The sequence below is a fragment of the Coccidioides immitis genome, assembly GCF_000149335.2.
Source record: "Coccidioides immitis RS genomic scaffold supercont3.1, whole genome shotgun sequence".
Lineage (NCBI taxonomy): Eukaryota > Fungi > Ascomycota > Eurotiomycetes > Onygenales > Onygenaceae > Coccidioides > Coccidioides immitis.
The window spans coordinates 6,988,228-7,007,792 of record NW_004504310.1 but is presented as its reverse complement, the minus strand read 5'-3'; the positions used below and the strand labels follow the sequence as shown (position 1 = coordinate 7,007,792).

Genomic DNA, 19,565 nt, shown 5'->3' with positions numbered 1-19,565 from the left:
CCACAACGGCTCAGTTGGACGTCAACTAGAGGTGTCCTATCTGGTCGTGGATATGATTCATCAGTCTTTAATGGTCTTCAGGAAATCTAAGCGCAATGGATCCTGTTTCCTCCAACGAAGGAAGTCAAATAAGCAAAAATAGGTATAAGTGCTCGCTATTCTCTCAGCCTATCCAGAGTACCCGAGAGTATGGTTATGGACCGATGTGGCGCCCTTGCATTTGGCCTTGAAGCTTCGCCGTCTGATTGAGAGATTTTGCTATGGCAGCGATCTTGTCCGAGCTTCCCATCTTGGCTGTAAGGTTAAAGGGCCAGGCGGAGACTAATTGCATATAGTACTCTGATGCATTAAGTACCCGGTACAGACGTATCTCCCTGTGAGCTATGGTAGGGTAGTAGAGGAGGAACTTGCGTCCAATTTTCTTTCAGTGTGTACCTAAAGGCAATGAACGTTGTATGCCGAGGAAAGGTGCAGAACTGGTTGCCATCAAAGCGAACCTTTTTTTTTTTTCCCTCTCGAAGCAGCGGCTTATAAAGTATGGATATGGCCGCATAAATCCATTGTAATTATTATTATTCTTCAAAGTTCGAGTCGTTGCGAATCTCCATTGCACGCTTGATCATTCATCAGCATACTCAGGCTCCCTTTAGTTAATGCATTGGCGCCATTTAACCATCCGTTGAAACAATAACCATTAAAACATGGCCGTGCCGGTAGGACCACGAGTATCCAAGGAGGACTTCATGCACGCACTGGGTCTTGACACAAATAATCCCCAGCATGATCCATTGTATCGTGCAATGAGGGTGAGTATTCTATTCACCATGCTGACCCTTTATAGATAGTTTAACCGATAAATCCTTAGGATGAGGCCATTGCTGTATACAACCAGATGAACCAAGACAATTCAAATCTGCTGGATAATTTGAGGAGCAACCCAGAGATAAGGCCACCCTTTTTCTGGCATCATATTCGACCGGATCGACAGCAATGGGGCATTATGGAGATATGGAGGCGCGCTGGGCCTGTTACTCGCCCCCTATTTGATCGCGGAGACACTCGAGGTGAATACGGTCCCAACTGGGTAACGGGGTGGTTGTTGTACAGCGTTTTCCGCTCACGGGATATTCGCAATAATCGCAATCGAAGGAAAAACGATGACAATGGCTCCGGAAATAATTCAGGTGATACACCCCATATTGCACTGTAGATCATCACTTCTGAATTGACATCTGACTCTGCCCATCAGGTCAAGGCCAATCGAAAGGGACAAAAGGTGCCACCACAGGAACCGAAACCCAAACAAGGACCACGGGATATTACGATCCTGTACGGAATGGCGCCCGCTGAGCGTTTGCCTATGCATATCTTGAGCATGTGGCCCTGGCCATGAGATATGGTGATTTTGCTGAAAAAGACGTCACCACGAACGGCGCAGCCATGGTGTTTGAATTTCACGGATATTGACCTTGTTTTTGAGCTTCCAGGGGGGCTTGCTTTTTCTTTGTCCTTTCATTAAATCCGCTTCGATATGCCACAATTTCGCCGACCTCAGATTTATTTTGCTTGCTTTGTTTTTTATGTTCAGACTAAAAAAAAAAGAACAGAAAGTACGGAGTATCCCGTTTGATATCCGATCTTACACAAGTTTTAAGTCCCAATAGCTGTTTTTGAATAGGTATCAATCAACTCCCTGGAGCTTGATACGACACCCTGCTGCATGGGAAAATGCGTGCCTTTCAACCGGTGAGCACTCTCGTCTTGTAACCGTCCAGAGCACAAATGCTTTCCCGAAAAATCACATCGGATCAACATTGTAAAAACCTCACGGTATGGCCGTTCGCCTCCAGATAATGTCCGCTCCAGTCAAGAATCACCACTTCATCGGCAAAACTCAGCTTCCTGTGCGATTCTTCAGAAAGCCAATGAGGCATCAGCCACAAACAGAGTCTGAGCTGCTTTTTCTATGGAGGCGAATGGCGAGCTTCTCGTAGCGTTAACGGCCAGTGCGCCAAGGTGTTGAGGCATCCATCAAACCGCGTCAAAGTCAAATTTTTACGGAGATATCAACCTTTCAAATCTGGTTCTTGTTATGCCTTGTGAGAAATAGAACACACGTTGCGTGGAAGCATGCGCCCAGGACATGTAGTGGTGAATGTTGGTTTGATTCCCTGGTAGATCATGTGGGACCGGGCTGATGTTTGCACTGTTTGTCAAGTAACCAAACTCCCTCTGCGGCTACACTGCGGACCGACTGCAATAAAAGGCTTTGAAGGACCGGAAATTACTCCGTACTCATGGAGATTAGATGACGATATTTCGAATTCTTTATGGCCATGTTGGCAAACACTTCGAGATCGCAAGCAGGATATAGGGTCTGTTGGTTGCTATCTAACGAACCACATAACAATGCATTTGACAAATACCAAAACTCCGCTGGCAATCGCATATAAAGCAAAGTTTCCAACCCATACAATGAACAGCGTTGAAAGCACGTAATTCAACACTGTAAGCTGCCTATTCAAGGCAGACTGTCTTCATATCATAGATCATAAGCCACTCATGAACCAAAACTCGAAAAGAGAATTAAGAAGAATGTAAAGAAATAATATAAACGCAATCCAATGCAGTGTCCGTGAAATTTAGCTCGGCGAGGAGACAGTGATACTAAATTCTATGAAAGCGTTAAGTCATCAATCGTTCAGTCATGATCGTGGCCAGGGGTTATTCGAGACAGTCCTGTAAAACCCGTCTAGTAATAATAAGATCAGGTGGAAAAAAAGAAAGAGTCGTGATCATCATCTCATAAATCAGAAACATCGTCTCGTTTTTCGTGTCGTTAGCCGCTCCTCTCGTCGGTTTTTACCTCCCTAGTCATCGATATCGCGTCGGGATAGGGAAAAGGCAAGAGTCAGAGTGTACGAGGATCGAAGTGAAGAGCTCTGGTTGGTACAGAACCCTGGCGATCTGCGCCAATCCGATCCGCTTCACAGCTTTGTGGACTACTTCCCCCACTTCGGCTTCCATCACTCATTGACGAGTCTGCGTCGCTATAGCGAGTCCTTCGACCTGTGCCAATGGCAACTGGAATCCCCTGTACGATCCCTCCGTGATCGTGACCGGCAGGGTACATTCCATCGTTGACGGAGAAGTTGCGACAGATAAGGTATGCCCTCATAGCCGCCTTCTCACGCGCAAGCATCTCTGTCTCGCAGAAAGTGTCGGTCTGGTATTCGCGATTATTGACGCGAACTACACACGTGAACCCTGAGGTTCCACCATAGGGTTCGTAAAGGGGTTCCGGCCAGCGGCGACGACGGCAGAGGCCTGTGGTTGGAAAAAGCAAACAACGTTATTGGCTGCGCAACGTCATAGATCCACGGGTAGGGCGGCCCCAGAAAGAACCATAAATATCCAGGATAAAGCGAGTTTGGTGCATTATTATCAAAGCTCAAGGATCAACCCTCGAGGCATAACACATTGGCAAGCTTGTTTGAAATTGATAGCACATAAACTAACTGGGGAACCGCGTTCAGCGTTGTGAGATCACAAAATTGCATGGGATGGGTAACAATTCGCCAAATTGGGTCTTGGTACAATCTCAAATTGAGCCGGATGAATTGATAGCCAACAGAAGAATGGCAAGCAGGCAAACTACTCCAAAGGGGCAAGGACTCGAAGATAGGGCAACATACTCGCCAGGTAGAGGATGTAGTACATCTTGGTCGAGAGAATCTTCTGATCCGTCGGATCTTTTAGGCACACTGTCTTGTCGTTGATACCCGATGATCGTCTTCAGCCTCGTCTTGCAAAGGTACCCAACGGGAAGTAAAGAGGCTTAATGTGAGGGTGACTAAAACGACTGAAAGTTGTTCTTGATGCCCAACGCCACAACCATTCAAAAGCTTCAATGAAGAGTTCAAGAACAATGAGGCAGTTCGTGAATTGTTAAATGAACCGAAAGGCTCTATGAAGCAATGGGAGATTAACAGATAAGGTTATGATTTGGCGTCCATAGTCATCTGGAAAGAAATATGCGTGTGTTCCATGGGAGAAAAGACAGCGAAGCAAGCGCGTTTTAATGCATGCTTCAGGGTGTTGACTGTGGTGGGGGATGAAAATGATAAAATAAGGAACCCTGGCCCAGTGAGGACAACCTTCCATCGATGGTTTCGATATATGGTTTGGCTTCCAAACGCCAACTGTAAGTACGGAAGAAAAATGGAAAAATTGCCATTTTCTGTTCGGTTGTGTGGAAATAGCTCTTGTTTTGCCTTTGATGTGTTGGCATGGTTTCCCGCCAGTAAAGAAGCTGGAATACTGAGGACCTCCTTGCTAGCCTATCAAGAGTCAATATGCTGCCGATCGAGAAATCAGGAGATTGGCAGGCTTTGCGTCGTAGACTGACGCTTGAACAAGTGGCCATCGGCCCACCTGTTTGCTGCAGAAAACATGACAATTTCCGCAACTAAAACTGCGACAACCTGGCTTACCGTCGGTAAACGCCTGCGCGTAAAATAACACCAACTAAGAGCAGCGAGCGGCATGATAAACGGAGAGACCCCGCAAAATATGTATGCGGTGGACATTTGACGCCAAACTGAGAGGGAGGAGCGGACAGTACAACTCTAACCTCCGCTAATGCATTATATTGGCGTTGTGCGTGTTAAAAGTTGCGCAAACCGCGCTCGGCCTCATGAAACCCTGGACCGTTTCTGGCAGCGGGCAAACGCCTCATACGGGGAATAAAGTCTGTGATCCCTCCACTTGCTTCCTAGATTATTATTTGACTTTGTCGCCGCGAGGAAGCCCCCTTGCAAGGAATCGAGGATGATGGATCGGAGGAGCATCCGGAGAAAATACTGTCGTCCTCACACCGAAGAGAATGTCAATGCCTCGTGGATTTCAACCTGTCACCGCTTCACCCGCAAAGGACCCAAAAGACACGGCCGGAAGCGTCAATTGAAGTTCAGGCGGCTCGGTTGGACTTTCCCGGCACCCGTCTGGGGAAAAACCTAGTTATGTAATCAATTACTCGGTATTTTGTCGGCCCGATACAACTAACCTTATCCATCCAGGATGCAAACCTTGCCTTCTACCCCCATGCTGCGTAACCCACCGCGAGCAGTACTGACTCTTTCGCTTCGACTATTACAATCATCCATCCACCGGAAAGAAACAAGTCCCAGAACCTCAATTGTTGGTCTTCCTGGGTCGTCTTGTGCGGCCATATTTAGGCGTTAGGAGCGTGATCAATTCATTGCATCGTTCATTTCTTTTTGCTTTTGTTGACTCATTGAGCGGTTAAGCAGCACTTGCTCAGCCGTTTTCCAAACAGCAGACTACCGTTGTCTGTTCCATGAAGTTGAAGTGACAGCGATATGTCCTGGGCCGAATTACGACAATGCATTCCTTTCTGCACGTCACCCTCGATATTCAGCGCGGCAAGATGCATGAGTTAGCCGGGTGACATGGAGATCATACTGCCTTGATACTGCAACTGTCTCGCTCACCGGACAGTTCTGAGTACTGCAATTCACTCAACGAACCGTATTTGAGCCGCGATGGCCTGCCGGCCTTGGCTATAATGCGACCCGTAGGTACATGGAATACTTCGGGGTGTTTACATTTCTTTTTGCCCATGTCAAACCAACCCCCTTTATCTACCCGGACAGCGGACCAACCATACCCATTATAAGAAGCCGCAGGAAGAGATTGCGTTACCAAACTTTTGCAGGACCCCGGACCCGTAAAACTCGCGGAGGTGCGTCAGAAGGCAACATCAGAGAAGCAGCTGGTATTTGCCGCAAACAACCAGCCGCCCACCTTGGAATACGACAAATAACAGCGTAGCGCAAGAAGAATGGAATGTGGCGGCAAGCATACTTCATTATCGCCAAGCGCTATTCCGGTGACTCAAGCGGATGGTAGGTCCTGGTGCTCCCAGAGCTAACCGTTTCGTTCTGAATATCGAAGTCGGATATGTTTCTTCATTATACAAATTGAACCTACTTCATAACCTGGAAAGCTCTTATTTACCGGAGAGACAGGGTTCATGAAGCTGCATCTGTGCTTGGAATACTGCTTTATGGGGCCGTCCGCACTGGAAGTGGCGAACCTACAATGAAACCGCGAAGAGGATAAGCGATCAATTCTTTAATTACACCGGGCGGGATATTTACCGTAACTACGAGAAGCAAGGTTTGCTAAAGTTCTAATCAACAAGTCTATACTCTGTAGAGCGATTGATTCCTATTTTCACTCTGGACGAAGTAGAAATTAAACTTCCTTGATACGAAATAGCCAAATGGTCATCCCGAAGGCTTGTCACGTACGAACCAACCCGTCGGTTCACTGATCTTGTGTGAATTTCCTAGATGGCTTCCTCAGGAATAGCCTTTATGTGGGTGGGATACCCACACAATGTCAAGACAATCCGGAAACGCGTGAGTGACAGGTCTTCCAGTCAACATTGCTAGGATCATCAGCCTGAGTCGACCACAAATCCGGGGAAATTTCAACACCAAGCATGCGCTGTGACAGGCATCAGATGCAATGATGAGTTGGCAGTGGGGAAGCATATGCGACGCACCCCCAAAACGGTTAATACGGTCGCTCGTTTTTGCTCATGAGACGAGCGAATTGCGACCACAATTGAAGAAACAGAGCAAATCGAAAACATCAAACAAAATACCTCACTTCCGTCCTCCGAGACCGAACCATCTTCACTATGGACACGATGATAGAAATGATCTTCGAGGATCATGTTGCTTGGTTCAATGCACGGCTCTGTGTTCCTACCCCTGAAACATATGTAGATACCAAGGCAGGGAGTACGATAACCTTACAAAGTCGCCATTTCCGGTTCTCAAGGATCACGACACCGAAACTAGTCGTATTGGCTATGATATCGCTGTCAGTATCTGCAAACAAAACAGCCCCCAACCACTCTAGCTACGGCTTTTAGCTCGGAGAGAGAGAGAAAAAAAAAAAAAAATTTTGGCCTTAATGCGCCAAGAGCCCCCGGGGCTATCCGCCAAAGATCCGAAGCAAATATCTCCATGAAAGAGCCGAATATTGCCTCTTGGAGCCTTAAATTTCCAAAGAGCCACCTAGCGGATGAGCTTAATATCCTCCTGAGGTACTCCGTACTCGCCTGCTTTTTGGAATATTAAGAACGTCAAAGCTCTGGGACCTGGTTAGACTCATACCAGGATTTCATACCTTCCGCGGCTGAATGAGGGACAACAAAGAGGGGGTGGATAACTTTGAGCCGATCTCTTTCGTGAAACACGATTCCGTCAGGCTCAATGTCCGTTTTTGATGTTAAGGGGATATGTGACCATGAAAATGCCGAAGAAAACGGCCCTCGTGCTATGGACCCAGTGGCAGTTTCAAAGTGGTAGCTCTGCGTGTTACTTAGCCCTGCGAGGGTGTAACACGTATGATAAGAATCGGCATGTCTGGAGCGGAGATGTTAACGATAGTCATTGTCAAAAGCCGGAGATGACATGCCAGCCGTGCACTACTTACTTGCCAGGTTTATCCCGCAATCCTCCGTGAGGGGACTGGCAGCAGCCTAGAATATATCTGGTCAGACCCTCACGGCTGTACAAGCTTCCGAATCGGGGCTGTGGGGCATCGGCATTTGATTGCGTGCCGTTCAGGGCAGCCTGAATCAGTGGCCAGCAGCCTCCGACCCAATGGCTGTAACAGCCGTCGACCAATTTATTTGTACGTCCCGCGAATCCGCCCTCGGGAGCATATTGCCTTGCAGACAGCCACGAGATTAACAAAGGGACATCCAGATGCCTAAATGTGATCAGTATTTTGGTTTCCGTTTTGAAATATACCTTCAACACTAACTTATTGATCATTTCGCCGGGACTACCCAGGATGCATAGGCATGCTAGTGCGCAGAATGCGTAGGCACCGTGTGCCTCCGTCCCAGGGCTGCCGGAAATCCCTCCTTCAAATGTTTGACCTGGAGATAGTGTTAGTTCCCGGAGTAAGGCGAAATGATGCTGCGTTCTCACATCTGGACAGATATTCCGGCAATCCACTCATAAACGTGTCATATCCGAATTGCCTTGCGGGCGCATCAGGTGGTAACTCAGTTGGCAAATCCAGCAGTGCTATCATTACCATCACACAATATGCACCTCTATCTGCTAATCAGTATGGAGAGAGAAAAAGGAGATGCCAGGACGGGTAAGATTGGCCTTACCGCACATCCTCTTCGCCCCCAAGACACACTTGAAATCCGCCGTCTGGTTGCTTCAATTGCCCTAGCCATTTCCAGCTTTTGGCATATCTCTATGAGCCTCGGAAATGCAGGAAAGGTGAGAATAATCTTGCATGAAGTACAACTTACAAAGCCACCCGGTCCACTAGGCTGAAGGCTTCAGCTCCCCCGACCATAGCCAGACTGAGAATAACGGCATATGATGAGGCACAGTGTGACATTTGGCCATGCCCTCCGCCGAATCCACCAGTAGGATTTTGCATGGGCGCGGCAGTTGATATCACCCTAATACGTAGTACAACGTTTCGTTCTTAGCAAAATAGGACCTGAAAACGAAAAAAAGAAAAAAAAGAATTATCGAGGGGAAAATGCATGATGCATGATAGAAGCCCAGTATGCTTTCTCCCTTCCACGGCGTCAAAGGGAGAATCATGTATTTTCATATCTTCGATGCACGACGTACCGTTTCCTCAGTCTCGTAACATCTTCTCCAAGGAGATACAATCCGGTCAGCGCCCAGTACATCATCCACGGACGGCTTGCATCAAGTCCAACAAATTTGCCCGGATACTCCTCGAGAGCATCGTAAAGATAGGCGACATGAACATCTCGATAGAGACTAGGGATTCCATGTTCGTTGAAAGGACCATAGAGCGACTGGGCGACGCCTTTTAGAAATGGCAAACACTGCTTGACGGTATCTTCCTGTACCCGCGACGTTTCCGTATCCAGGTCGTCACGGATGGCGGGGAACTGCGTAAACAGAGCCGGGACTCCTCGTCGCGGGGGTTGTTCTCCAGTGGCCATCTTATCAGGTCGAGGAGACGATGGGTCAATATGCAGGACAGATGGTGCGGAAGCGTCTCCGTTCAGCTGGCTTGGCTTTGGAGATGTTTTAGATCGGGTTTGGTGTTTAATGGCTGGAAAGCGAACTTGTCGACGAGATGGCCGTGTCTTCTTTACATGTCCATGCATGGAAGAAACAAATATTTAAGATGTAAATGCAAGGACACTCATCCAGTTATTCAAAAAGGACAAATGAATATGAAAAGATCACTCTGTACTCTGTACTGCTATTGTTCTTGAAAGTTTCTTTGTTCTGCCACGAGCTATACTTTTGAAGCTATTGTTTTGAAGATTGATGGTATGTAGTTATCGTTTCTCACATGGCTGCTGAACCTTAGTTTTGGTCGGTCTTGAGAGTTTCTTGCGCAGATTTTCCGAAACCAGACAGCTTCAACCCCACAATAACACCTGTCCCTCGATGAATATGCATTTACCTTAAAGAATCTCTTCTGTCTTTCTCACTTAGGGATTAATTAAGCTTATAGCGCCCAATGCCCACCAATTGAAGTGCTCATCAATAAAGTGATCGCAAACTACGGAGTACACGCTCTCAGTTGCAAACAGGCGCACCACTAACTAGCGTGCAAACCATGCCAACTCTTCACAGGGCCAAGCTTGTGTAATTTGGTCATCTCTATTTCGCTCACTAGGAAGAATCCCACTGAGAATGAGCTGCCCCATCCAGGATAGCAGAATGCTTAACACGCTGACAACTGACACGTAGTCAGTCTCGCATTAATTGATGGATTGCCGGAAAATAGGGAATTAATGAAAAACCGGACGCGGATGGGCAGTCAACTGGCATGTAACCATAGAGGCTGTCCGGAGTCCGTTACCTTGTTACTCCAGCCCTTCCCATCTACGTTTTGTGTGGCAAGCATCTCCGCATCGGGGAACAGCAGTCAAGAGTCAATTTGCTCAACCCACTCAGCCAAGACATATCATTTTGAGGAGCAGAAGAAGGTTCGACAAACTTGAACGCAGGATCCCGTTGCTTGACACAATCGTAGATGGCACGAACAGCTTGTGTCTCGAGATACTCTTCTGCGAGGACGCTAGCGTCTCCCAACGTTCGCAACACGCCCGTATAAGCCTGTTATTTCCAGATCATCAGGCTGTACTTGGTTTAACATATATTGGACACTCAGCTTCTCCAGGTTATATGACTATGCGAGCCATTCACATACTGAAAGAGGCTTGAGAGCAGCAAGAGCTTCGTACTCGGGGTTGAGATCTATAAAACGATAGATCGACCGTTGCGCCATGGATATCTCCACTGGCCACCAACCTTAAGCCAGATGCTTTAGGCCAGACAATCTGATTTAATATATGATTGTATTCGAAGGTAACAATGTTGTTGGGGACACAGCCAGAATGCCGGCTTAATTTGGTTTTGTTATCGTTGGCATTCAACGTACCAACATTTCTATTTGATTATCCAATCCATAGAAAATGCGGTGTAAGTCTGCACTCCCAGTCTCCCGAACAGGTATATACGGATGGCTAATAGTGCCTAGTCGAATGTGATCTTGCCCGATCTCTCATATATTGCCATATCACTGACTTTGTTCCCTACGGTAGGACATGTCATTCCTCTAGAGAAATTAGAGGGAGTTGGTCCTAACTTCGCATGAGAAATAGCTAGGAAATATTTCCGATCTTTTGATCAAACCCGTTTCCGAATAACGAACAGGAGGCCAGGAGCTTGGATCTGCCCTGTACCTTTGTGCATACTTCTATGGCCAGAAGGATGAACTCGGCGCTGTTTGATCCAGGTCCCGAACGCGTTCTCGATGTTAGAACTGGATGGATATGCAGCTGGGTTTTAGCAACGCGGCCTTTCAACAGGGCAGGGAGAGAAGGAGCACTAACCAGGGAGTTTTATGGCTCAAGGGCTTCGTTGATCGATTTCGATTTCATCAGCTCACTGATGTTATCGACGGCTAATTGGGATAACAATATCTCCCCTTCGATTATACCTATATGTGATACCTTGCGAGTTTTATCAGGGGGCAACTTCATCTTATTGCCCAGGGAGATCAGCATGCTCACGGTAGCTGCTTTCCGTCCGACTTTCTTCGAACAACTTAGAAGACTCCTTCATCTCTGGGGCTCGGGGTATGTCTGGTGAACCGAGTTCCATGGCCGGGGGTCCAACATGCTACGCCGCACTCTCTGACCGGTGGGTGCATCGCGAAATCCTGAGAAGCTTAGCGTCGGCCGCTGCAAAGGAGCAGGTTACACTTGCTGTTTTAGTCCCGAGTTAGGGAAGCCAACTCAAGGATGCTGGTTTTCGTCAGTATCCATGCGCGCAGATTACGAGGCTCCGTTTGCTTGCAGGCGGGGGAGTTTAGCTGGGTGGAGTTGGTTGGGTTTGCAATTTGAATCCAACAAACTGATGCTCTCGAAAAGAATCGGCTCTGGGAGGGGTACTATCTGCAGTCTGCCGCCGACGTAGGAGGCATTTGACTGTTGGCAATCTACCCAAAACGCAAGGAGATGAAAGGGCTTATGGTCTTATAGGAGACAACCACATTAGCTGCGCAAGACGATGAACCGAAATAAGAATACATATACGGAGTATATATAGCAGATATACACCCACAATCCAATTTGCGAATCGTCAACCCGTGGCTGTGTCAGAGTTGGTAAGCGGCTAATGTTCTGGGAACGCACAGAGTTGGGTGTTATGTCAGCCTCGATCAGAGATTGATTGCCGGCTGTAAGAGGCATGTTAGCCTTGGTGATCTTTGGTTGAATCCTTGAATCCCTTGATACTAGAATGGCGATGCCATGGTTTCGGCCTCGGGGTTATGATGAGACAGCGATGCAGGTCGATAGCGCATGAAAAGCCCAATTTTCTGGCTTGTCTCGAAGAAGGCGGTCAATACATGAGTGTCTTGGATATCTGTTGAGACCACTACTCTACTCCGTACGTATGTACGATCGGGTATGACAAGTGTGATGCAGGTGCCATGCTGCGTTTGCTCTCGAAATTTCCAGGAAAAATACGTCGCACAAAAGTGGAGTGAATTGATAATTCCTTCGAGAAAACAATCTTCCATTGTCTGGTTCTGAACATGCTATGATGCCCAATCTTGATGTATTTTGTTGTGGAGAATTGTGATTGTTATGAGATGAATTTTCCACAGAACAAAGGTTGTCAAGGTCCAATGTAAAAATTTTCCCCCCTTCCCGTCGGCCTCTCCGGGAGACTCGACAAGGGCCGGGTACAATGGTTCTTGACTTGGAGTATCAGGTTGTTTCTATCGACTCGGCTTCACCGTATTCACTGCTCCAATCAGGATGCTCGTCATTGACCAAGCTCCGCAGAGGTTAGCGTCGCATATCCACTGGCTTTCAAGAAGCAAGTCTTGATTTGGCAATGGTCAGGAGCCTTGAAACCAGAAGAGGAATACTCTCAGGTAAGCGGTAACCGAAACTATCCAAAACGAGAGTCTTGGTGTCTCCATATTTCCCGTTCGGGGATTGAGGATACGGGGCCTGAAAAGAGGGGTGTGTAGGGATCTTGGCCCAAGGGACGACTTTCATTGTCCAATGGGACGATTCATGAAATGGCGGGGAGACGAAGAAAACTGTACGGAGGGGTTCCAGCCACCGATCTCATTGTCCGAAGTTCCAAAACTCCGACCTAACTCCTTTCGTCAGCCGAAAGGGACAAGGAATGTTAGATTCGGAGCCCGTTTTTGATGATGTACTCCGTAGTCGCTTGTTAGAAAAATACATACATAGCAAGAAGGCAGCCCGATCCATCTTTGTCTTTGATGCAGGTCATGCATAGGGTGTAATGCATGGATAGATATACATATGTAGAGTGCCGTCACCACTCCAAGGCCGCGCGCGATGCCAAGCTGGAAAATCTCTGCGTTCCTCTCTTGACCGCTATGGTAAAACAAAAAACTTCAAGGCAAATATTGGCGGAGGGGTACCATGCGAGTAATCCATCGGGACGAGAGATGGACATGATATCCTGGACCAAGTTTGACGACTTGTGAATCCTTCCGTGGTTCTCCCATTGGACGGGGCTTAACGATGGTCGGAGAATTGCTGCTGTATGGATGGACTTCTTCTGCGTCGAGAGCCGGGACGAGAAGCCTGGAGAATGGGGCTTGTCTCAATAGTGAGCATGGCGGGGTTGGACGTTTGACCATTCCAGAAGAGATCATTCTGACCTCACACCGTAATATGTATGTATGTATGTACAAGGCTGGAGGTGGGTGCGAAGACGGGTAAGCACCAACTTGGCTGGGAGGACTCACGACCTCCCCCTCCCAGATCTGTATCTGTGGTTCGGTTTCAAAAAAGGATCTCGCAGATCATCATCTCCGGAACACCTGCGCATCCTGGCCCTGTGGATGTATGTACGATGTACGGGTGTATTCCGTCAACAGGCCACCCCCTCCCCCCAGTCATGCAGAGGCTGGTGGAATCACACCTGGGTTGGAGTAAGACAAGGGCCAACACGAATGGCCGTGTCGTCAAACCCCCCATAACGGCATTCGGGATGAAGCTTGTTGGGTGCGTCAGGTGATGCCGTGCGTGGCGCTTGGCCCGGCCGGGTGCGTGGTTCAACAAATTCCGCGGCAACCCCAGCCTCTCCACACCCGCCTCTGCTTCCCAGGGCGATGCGCGCAAGCCCGGGGAAATCAAGGGACCCAACCGTCCAGGCCCGGTGATCCTGTCCGGCGATAATTGGACGACTGGCACGGGGTGATTCATGTGGATGAGAGCAGCGCCTCCCACCATCTGATCCCGATGAGCTGGCAAGAGTCAGGCAATCGACGGGAGGGGAGGGGCGGCCAATCGAGTGACGGGCGTGGCAATTAGGAGCCCTGCAAGGTGGTATGAGACCTCATCGCGGATTTTGCAACCTGTACCTTTCTTTTTTTTTTTTTTTTCTTTTCTCCGAGTTGACTGTGGGAGGATGGAGCAGCTGGCGGGTCTTTCTCCCCTTCTGGGTGAGTGACTCGTAACAACTAAGCGAGGAAACTCACTTACTCAGAGGGTACGCAGTATGTACATCGGTTTGTTAGTTAGTTAGCTAACTAATTCCACGCTGCCGCGGACGAGGGAGCAGCGTTCTTGAAACCGGCGTGAAGAGGCGGGCGAGCGCAACGGGAACCACGCGCGCGCGCGCGCAGAGAGGCTTTTGGGCTAAGGGCGAATCCAGCTAGGCGCAGAGACAAGCTTAAATGCTCGGGTGCTCCGCGCCTCCATTTCGGCGTGTTTCCAGAGTTAGCGGGCGCCCAGAGCTCTCCCTAGCCGCCCCCACCGCTCCCGACGAACCAGAGACGCCCGTTGCTCACCGCCCATTTGTCTCCCCACGCCTCAAGTAAAGCACACGTCCCCGTCGCTTTTCCCCTCGCATCTTTCTCCCTCTCTCCCGCTCTCTCTCTTCTCTGTCTCTCTTGTGTGTGTGTCTCTCTCTCTCGCACTCTTTCTCGCTTCTCTCCTACTTGTCGGCTTGACGCTCTCTCAGCTGTACTCCCGCAAGCTGACCTGAGTCGTGTCTCACCATTCGTCGTGTGCGAGACCATTCTTCACCCGTTTCGCCCTTCACAGCTGAGCTGCCCCCGTTCTATCGCCGTTGGGCCTCGCTTCTCGCGACTCTCCTGTCGTATATTCTTTTTTATTTTTATTTTTTTTTTTGGCTTCTTCCCTCTCGGTCTAGTCGCTTGTGGTATTATATACCATAATTGCCAATGCCATTCTAGGCAATGGCTGAGGTAAAAATGACCGCTGACGGGCTGATTGGTCTCGACTACGACCCGCGAAGATACATATCAGCTCCAGCGTGGTCGTCGATGGGAATCGAGCAGGCTTCGTCGCAACATCGCTCGGATATCAAGAGGCCCGTCTCGCCGCTGCAGACCAGCTGTCATGCCTTCGACCCCACTGCTGCTCTCGCCGCCTCTGCTCATGACCACGCCTTGATTCCTGACTGGGGACTTCAGCCCGTTCAACCTCACCTTCAATATGCCACGACACAGCCAACCGCTGCTGAGACCCCGTTTACGTCGGCCTATCTACAGCCGTCGCCAATGGAGCTCATGCCCGTCACCGAGCATCTGGAGTCTTCCCTGCTCAGCGGCTCGTACCTCCCGCTTGCGCCAGTCGATATCGTACCGTATACCTGGCAGGATTTTCAGCCCGATCTTGCCTCCTTTGCCCCAATCGATGGGCTTGCCGACATGTTTCAGTCGCATCACCTCCCAGATACTAGCTCCCCGACCGACACATATCTGGAGGTGAGGTCCCTGACCAGCTCCACCAGCGACAACAGCTGGACGTTGGTCGATAACCGGCGCTCCATGGACCCCTACCATGATCAAAATGTTTTCATCAACCCTAATCAGACCCTACACAACCGGAGCCTTTCTGAATCGTCGTATTCTGATCTGGATCATAATCCAAGGAGTTCCTTTGGAAGCTTTGTGGAGGTCTCGCATGCCATGCACTCGCCAAGTTCCTCCGAATCCACCCTAGAATCAGAGTACAACGCGTCGTTTCAGCGCAGGGTATCGTCGGATCTCGCATCCCATGCTTCTTCATCGCCGCCGACCGCCGTAAGCCCTGTTACCATGACTCGACCGATACCCATGCTCGTCAAGAAGTCAGGAGCCACATCGTTATCTCGGTCGCCAAAACAGGCCGCTGGCTCTCCACCTAGCCGGAAGCCGTCTCGCAAAAGCCCGATCGCCGCGAAGAATGCAGACACAAAGGTTCGGAAACAGACTGATCCGAACAAACCTGAGAAAGAAAAGCGTGTTGGCAAGCGGAAAGGTCCCTTGAAGCCGGATCAAAGAAAACAAGCAAGTGAGATAAGGAAGCTGAGAGCGTGTCTTCGATGCAAATTCCTGAAGAAAACAGTAAGGCCCCTCCGTCTTGATACATTATGAACACGTATTGACACGTTTTATTTGTAGTGCGACAAGGGTGAGCCATGTGCAGGATGCAAGCCATCCCATGCGAGACTCTGGCAGGTTCCGTGCACGCGTATTGATATCAAAGAGATCGGCTACTTCATGAAGGACTGGAAGGCTGACTACGAGCGCCATGTGACCCTTGGCTTCTCTGTCGGTAACATCACAGGGTTTTCTGACGTCGAGCGAACCTTGTTCATCACACACGGCTATGGACAGGTTCTTCCCGTCAAGGCGCGAGAGGTATATGTCCGCGACGAAGAATGCTTCAACGTCGACTGGGTGGAGTCTTTGCAGCGGAATCCAAGCAGCTTCGAGCTGAAGACCTCGAAACTTTCTGCTGGAATGGAAGGAATATCCACTGCGATACTCTCGGATTACCTCGACAGACATATCGATGGCAACGGTAGCTTCGAGAGATTTGTCGATGATTACTTTGGCGGAACGCCTTTCCTAACACAGATGCTCAAGACTGCATTCCGGTTTTACTTCCGTACCAAGATGCCAGTTATCCGTAAGGCTCTTAAGCTCATTCTAGCGTACAATCTCACCTTGCATGTTACCATGGTGGAAGGTCTCGGTGAACTGGAAGACTTTGTTGGGAAGGTTGAAGACGAGACGTCGATGTATAATGGCAAGGTCATGGCTCCCGTCATGATCAATTTCCAAATAAAGTGCGCTATGGCCAATATGTGGCGCGACCTGCAAAAGGACGTTCTGGAAGAGCTGTCTGCCTTGTACTCCAGCGTCTACAGCGGAGAGAAGCTTAAGAATTGGCCCACGATTTTCATCCTTGCTTCGATATTATTAGCAGTGTGGGAGGAGATGCAGTTCGACTGCCATTATCGTGTTCCGGTAAGTTCCCTTGCTTTTTATCCCAATCGAGAGTTCACGGGTAAACTGACTTACAACGATGCAGGATCCTGTTGCTGTGAACAAGTTTTGCACGGATATGGAAACAACACCCGTCGGAGTTATTGTTGGGCTCTTCCAAGCGATCTCCCAGAAGCTACCTGCGTTCACAGACTGGAATTCCCAAGAGCACCATCATCTCCTTAATTCCAATCCCGATGTCTGCGACGCTATGACCGAAGTCCGGGAACACGTTCGCCAGCACGGTAAGTTATAACTCCATGGCCTTTTCTTTTCTCTGACTGAAACTTGTTTCTGAACCGTTTGTCCAGAATCTTACCTCCGGACCCGTTCCAACTCTATGTTTGACCGTAATGACTTCGACTGTCTTTCGAATAAATTCCTGTCTAGACTCGTGTTGCGCTCGAATCAAGCAACTCGAGAAGTTGTTCATGCAATGTAATACCAGAGTCCCAATACGTGAAAATATGTCGTCAACGCCACCTAATTTGACAAGAAAGAAGAAAAAATAAAAGAACGAACAGCAAAGCGCATAATGACTTGGCTACAACACATGGCCGATAATGACACGAATACACTGATATTACTTCAACGATGTGAAACGAGGAAACGACAATGCTTTTGTCCAAGTTTGCTGTTGACTAATCCAACTATCGTCGCTCTTTTTTATATCTTTTCGTTTTCTCTTTACTTTGGTATGGCGAGTTTCCCGAGCCGGGATATACCTCTTTTTGTCGTTATGTACTTTGATGTTTTGTTCTTGTTTTGTTCTAGGGAACAAATGATAACGAGGACCACGAATCTTATGACCACGACATCTGTAACAGTCTGTGATCGAGCAAATAAAGCATACTCGCTTGGGAGCTTCTCAATGCCGCGAGCCCTCAGAGAAGATGGGTTTAAAACCGGTTTCGTTTCGAATATCCTTCGAGAAACCCCGCCCCATGTTGTTTACTGTTTTGAATTTTTTTGTCCTTCGAGCTTAGTGTTGCTTTTATCCTGCTTTTCCGGCTCTTTTTTCCTCTAATTTTTTTTTTTTTTTTTTTTTTTTTTTTTGCTTTCTCATGGGACTGCTTCGGTCAGCGACATGATGCAGGTTTTTCCTTTCTTTCGTTTTTGGCTTTCCCTTTTTTACTCGTTACATCAATCGCATGTGGGCATTGCATCGATCATGATACACACGCATCACTTGTTCACCCTAGCAGGCATTTGATCCGCCCCGGCATATCGATTCGATCATCTGCATTTTTTCTTTCCTTCTTTCTTTCTTGCACCGCACACTTTTGTTGGTGGCCATATGCATTCAAGATGAAAGACGCGCGAGCGAGCAGAGGGGAACCGACCCGCACTTACACCGGTGATCACCACCCTCGCCTTGATGCTTATCTATGCCTGTTGCCTGTGCCAATTTTATTTCGGTGGCTTGAGCTTGTCGACCTCTATGGGGTCGAGCTATTTTCTTTTTTTTTTTATTACATTGGATCGGTCGGTGTGTGTATGCGTGGGTGGGTGTGTTGGGTGTGTGTGTGAGAGGCGCAGGGTTTAGGTATGGGTTTGAGGCGAGGACGAAAATACTCGGGGCGATCGATTTCACTTGGGGTTTTGTGCTCGAATATTCTTATATAGGGTCAAGTATACCAGAAATGAGAATATATTCAATGATAATTTTGAGATTCTCTATCATTGGACCGTTTTACCAACGAATGGCTATGTATATGCTGTACCTTGAAGCTTTAAAACACATGCAGACAGTGTCATGACGATAATTGCCGTCGTCTTCATATATTGCTATCGACAGTATACCTTGGGTACATCAATCACACAACTGGTCTGCAATAGTACCGTTATAGGAATTCTGTTTGAAAAATTATAACCGGCCGTACTTTGAGGAGTTGGGCCTGAGACAAGTTGCATGGTCCAAATGGCTCCAATCAAGTTAAAAAGTCCCACAGTTAATATATCGGCTGGTGTGAGAGAGAACTAAAATCACCGGTCCGCACAAGAACAATGTTGACCCGAGCTCGACGTATCTAGCGAGCTATCACCAGATAGCTTTGGTTAGCCAATGTTGCATTTTTCGGCACTTAAAAGTGCCGCTGATTGAATCAAAGTGACCTAGCAATCAACTGTAACTATGGGTTAATATGTAGGTCAGCCGAAATTTCCCAATTCCCCGTGTTGATGCTGGCTTCTCTTGTGCATATAGAATTCGGGACCCTTCTGCCTCTGGCTATTGTATGTCTCATGTTTTTAGGTAGATGCAATGGCACTGTCCTAATGGCCATGATCCATACTACCAGATATCTGGTTTGCAATATCCAGGCCCGGCTGCACAGATAGACTCCATGCGGGGATTGCTACAATCAATCTTAAGGAGCCCGCTTTCATCATCTGGAGAAACTCGATGCTGGATTGCAGGGAATGCTGGCTTGCCATACGAAAGAAAGCGTAAGGCCTTTGTCGAGTACCGATTTTGTAAAGCATTGCTCTCTAGGACGCTTCAACGGTTCTTCAAAAGGACAAAACAGGTCCCTAGCATCATTGTGCATTATACCAGAGCTTCATATGAGGGTATTCATCACGTTGAGAGCATAGTTGGCAACATCTATGGCATTGAAACCGAAATGACTCGCCCTCAAAGGTTTTCCATCCCGCGA

General features: G+C 48.3%; 7 protein-coding genes across 7 annotated transcripts; 3 read left to right on the top strand and 4 right to left on the bottom strand.

Moving 5' to 3' along the window:
* Window positions 1–701: 701 nt before the first annotated feature.
* Window positions 702–1,350, top strand: CIMG_00561 (uncharacterized protein; the record flags this gene model as incomplete). The annotated part of the gene is made up of 3 exons (XM_001246789.1): window positions 702–806; window positions 866–1,184; window positions 1,250–1,350. 3 exons carry the CDS (start codon window positions 702–704, stop codon window positions 1,348–1,350), a joined length of 525 nt encoding a protein of 174 aa, XP_001246790.1.
* A 1,561-nt stretch (window positions 1,351–2,911) lies between these two features.
* Window positions 2,912–3,720, bottom strand: CIMG_10574 (uncharacterized protein; the record flags this gene model as incomplete). The annotated part of the gene is made up of 2 exons (XM_012358820.1): window positions 2,912–3,327; window positions 3,696–3,720. 2 exons carry the CDS (start codon window positions 3,718–3,720, stop codon window positions 2,912–2,914), a joined length of 441 nt encoding a protein of 146 aa, XP_012214243.1.
* A 2,587-nt stretch (window positions 3,721–6,307) lies between these two features.
* CIMG_12864 (CaaX farnesyltransferase beta subunit) lies at window positions 6,308–9,220 on the bottom strand (the record flags this gene model as incomplete). Its single annotated transcript, XM_001246791.2, has 7 exons — window positions 6,308–7,463; window positions 7,534–7,812; window positions 7,867–7,984; window positions 8,037–8,164; window positions 8,228–8,302; window positions 8,375–8,530; window positions 8,709–9,220. The coding sequence occupies 7 exons, from the start codon at window positions 9,218–9,220 to the stop codon at window positions 7,181–7,183; spliced, it is 1,551 nt and encodes a 516-aa protein (XP_001246792.2). The 3' UTR covers window positions 6,308–7,180.
* A 730-nt stretch (window positions 9,221–9,950) lies between these two features.
* Window positions 9,951–10,356, bottom strand: CIMG_00564 (uncharacterized protein; the record flags this gene model as incomplete). Its single annotated transcript, XM_001246792.2, has 2 exons — window positions 9,951–10,184; window positions 10,279–10,356. 2 exons carry the CDS (start codon window positions 10,354–10,356, stop codon window positions 9,951–9,953), a joined length of 312 nt encoding a protein of 103 aa, XP_001246793.2.
* Window positions 10,357–11,868: 1,512 nt separating this feature from the next.
* On the bottom strand, window positions 11,869–12,156 carry CIMG_12863 (uncharacterized protein; the record flags this gene model as incomplete). Its single annotated transcript, XM_004445864.1, has 1 exon — window positions 11,869–12,156. One exon carries the CDS (start codon window positions 12,154–12,156, stop codon window positions 11,869–11,871), a length of 288 nt encoding a protein of 95 aa, XP_004445921.1.
* A 988-nt stretch (window positions 12,157–13,144) lies between these two features.
* On the top strand, window positions 13,145–13,826 carry CIMG_12862 (uncharacterized protein; the record flags this gene model as incomplete). Its single annotated transcript, XM_004445863.1, has 4 exons — window positions 13,145–13,341; window positions 13,388–13,469; window positions 13,530–13,630; window positions 13,706–13,826. 4 exons carry the CDS (start codon window positions 13,145–13,147, stop codon window positions 13,824–13,826), a joined length of 501 nt encoding a protein of 166 aa, XP_004445920.1.
* Window positions 13,827–14,829: 1,003 nt separating this feature from the next.
* Window positions 14,830–17,755, top strand: CIMG_00566 (C6 zinc finger domain-containing protein; the record flags this gene model as incomplete). Its single annotated transcript, XM_001246794.2, has 4 exons — window positions 14,830–15,981; window positions 16,039–16,890; window positions 16,955–17,153; window positions 17,220–17,755. 4 exons carry the CDS (start codon window positions 14,830–14,832, stop codon window positions 17,348–17,350), a joined length of 2,334 nt encoding a protein of 777 aa, XP_001246795.2. The 3' UTR covers window positions 17,351–17,755.
* Between the last annotated feature and the right edge of the window lie 1,810 nt (window positions 17,756–19,565).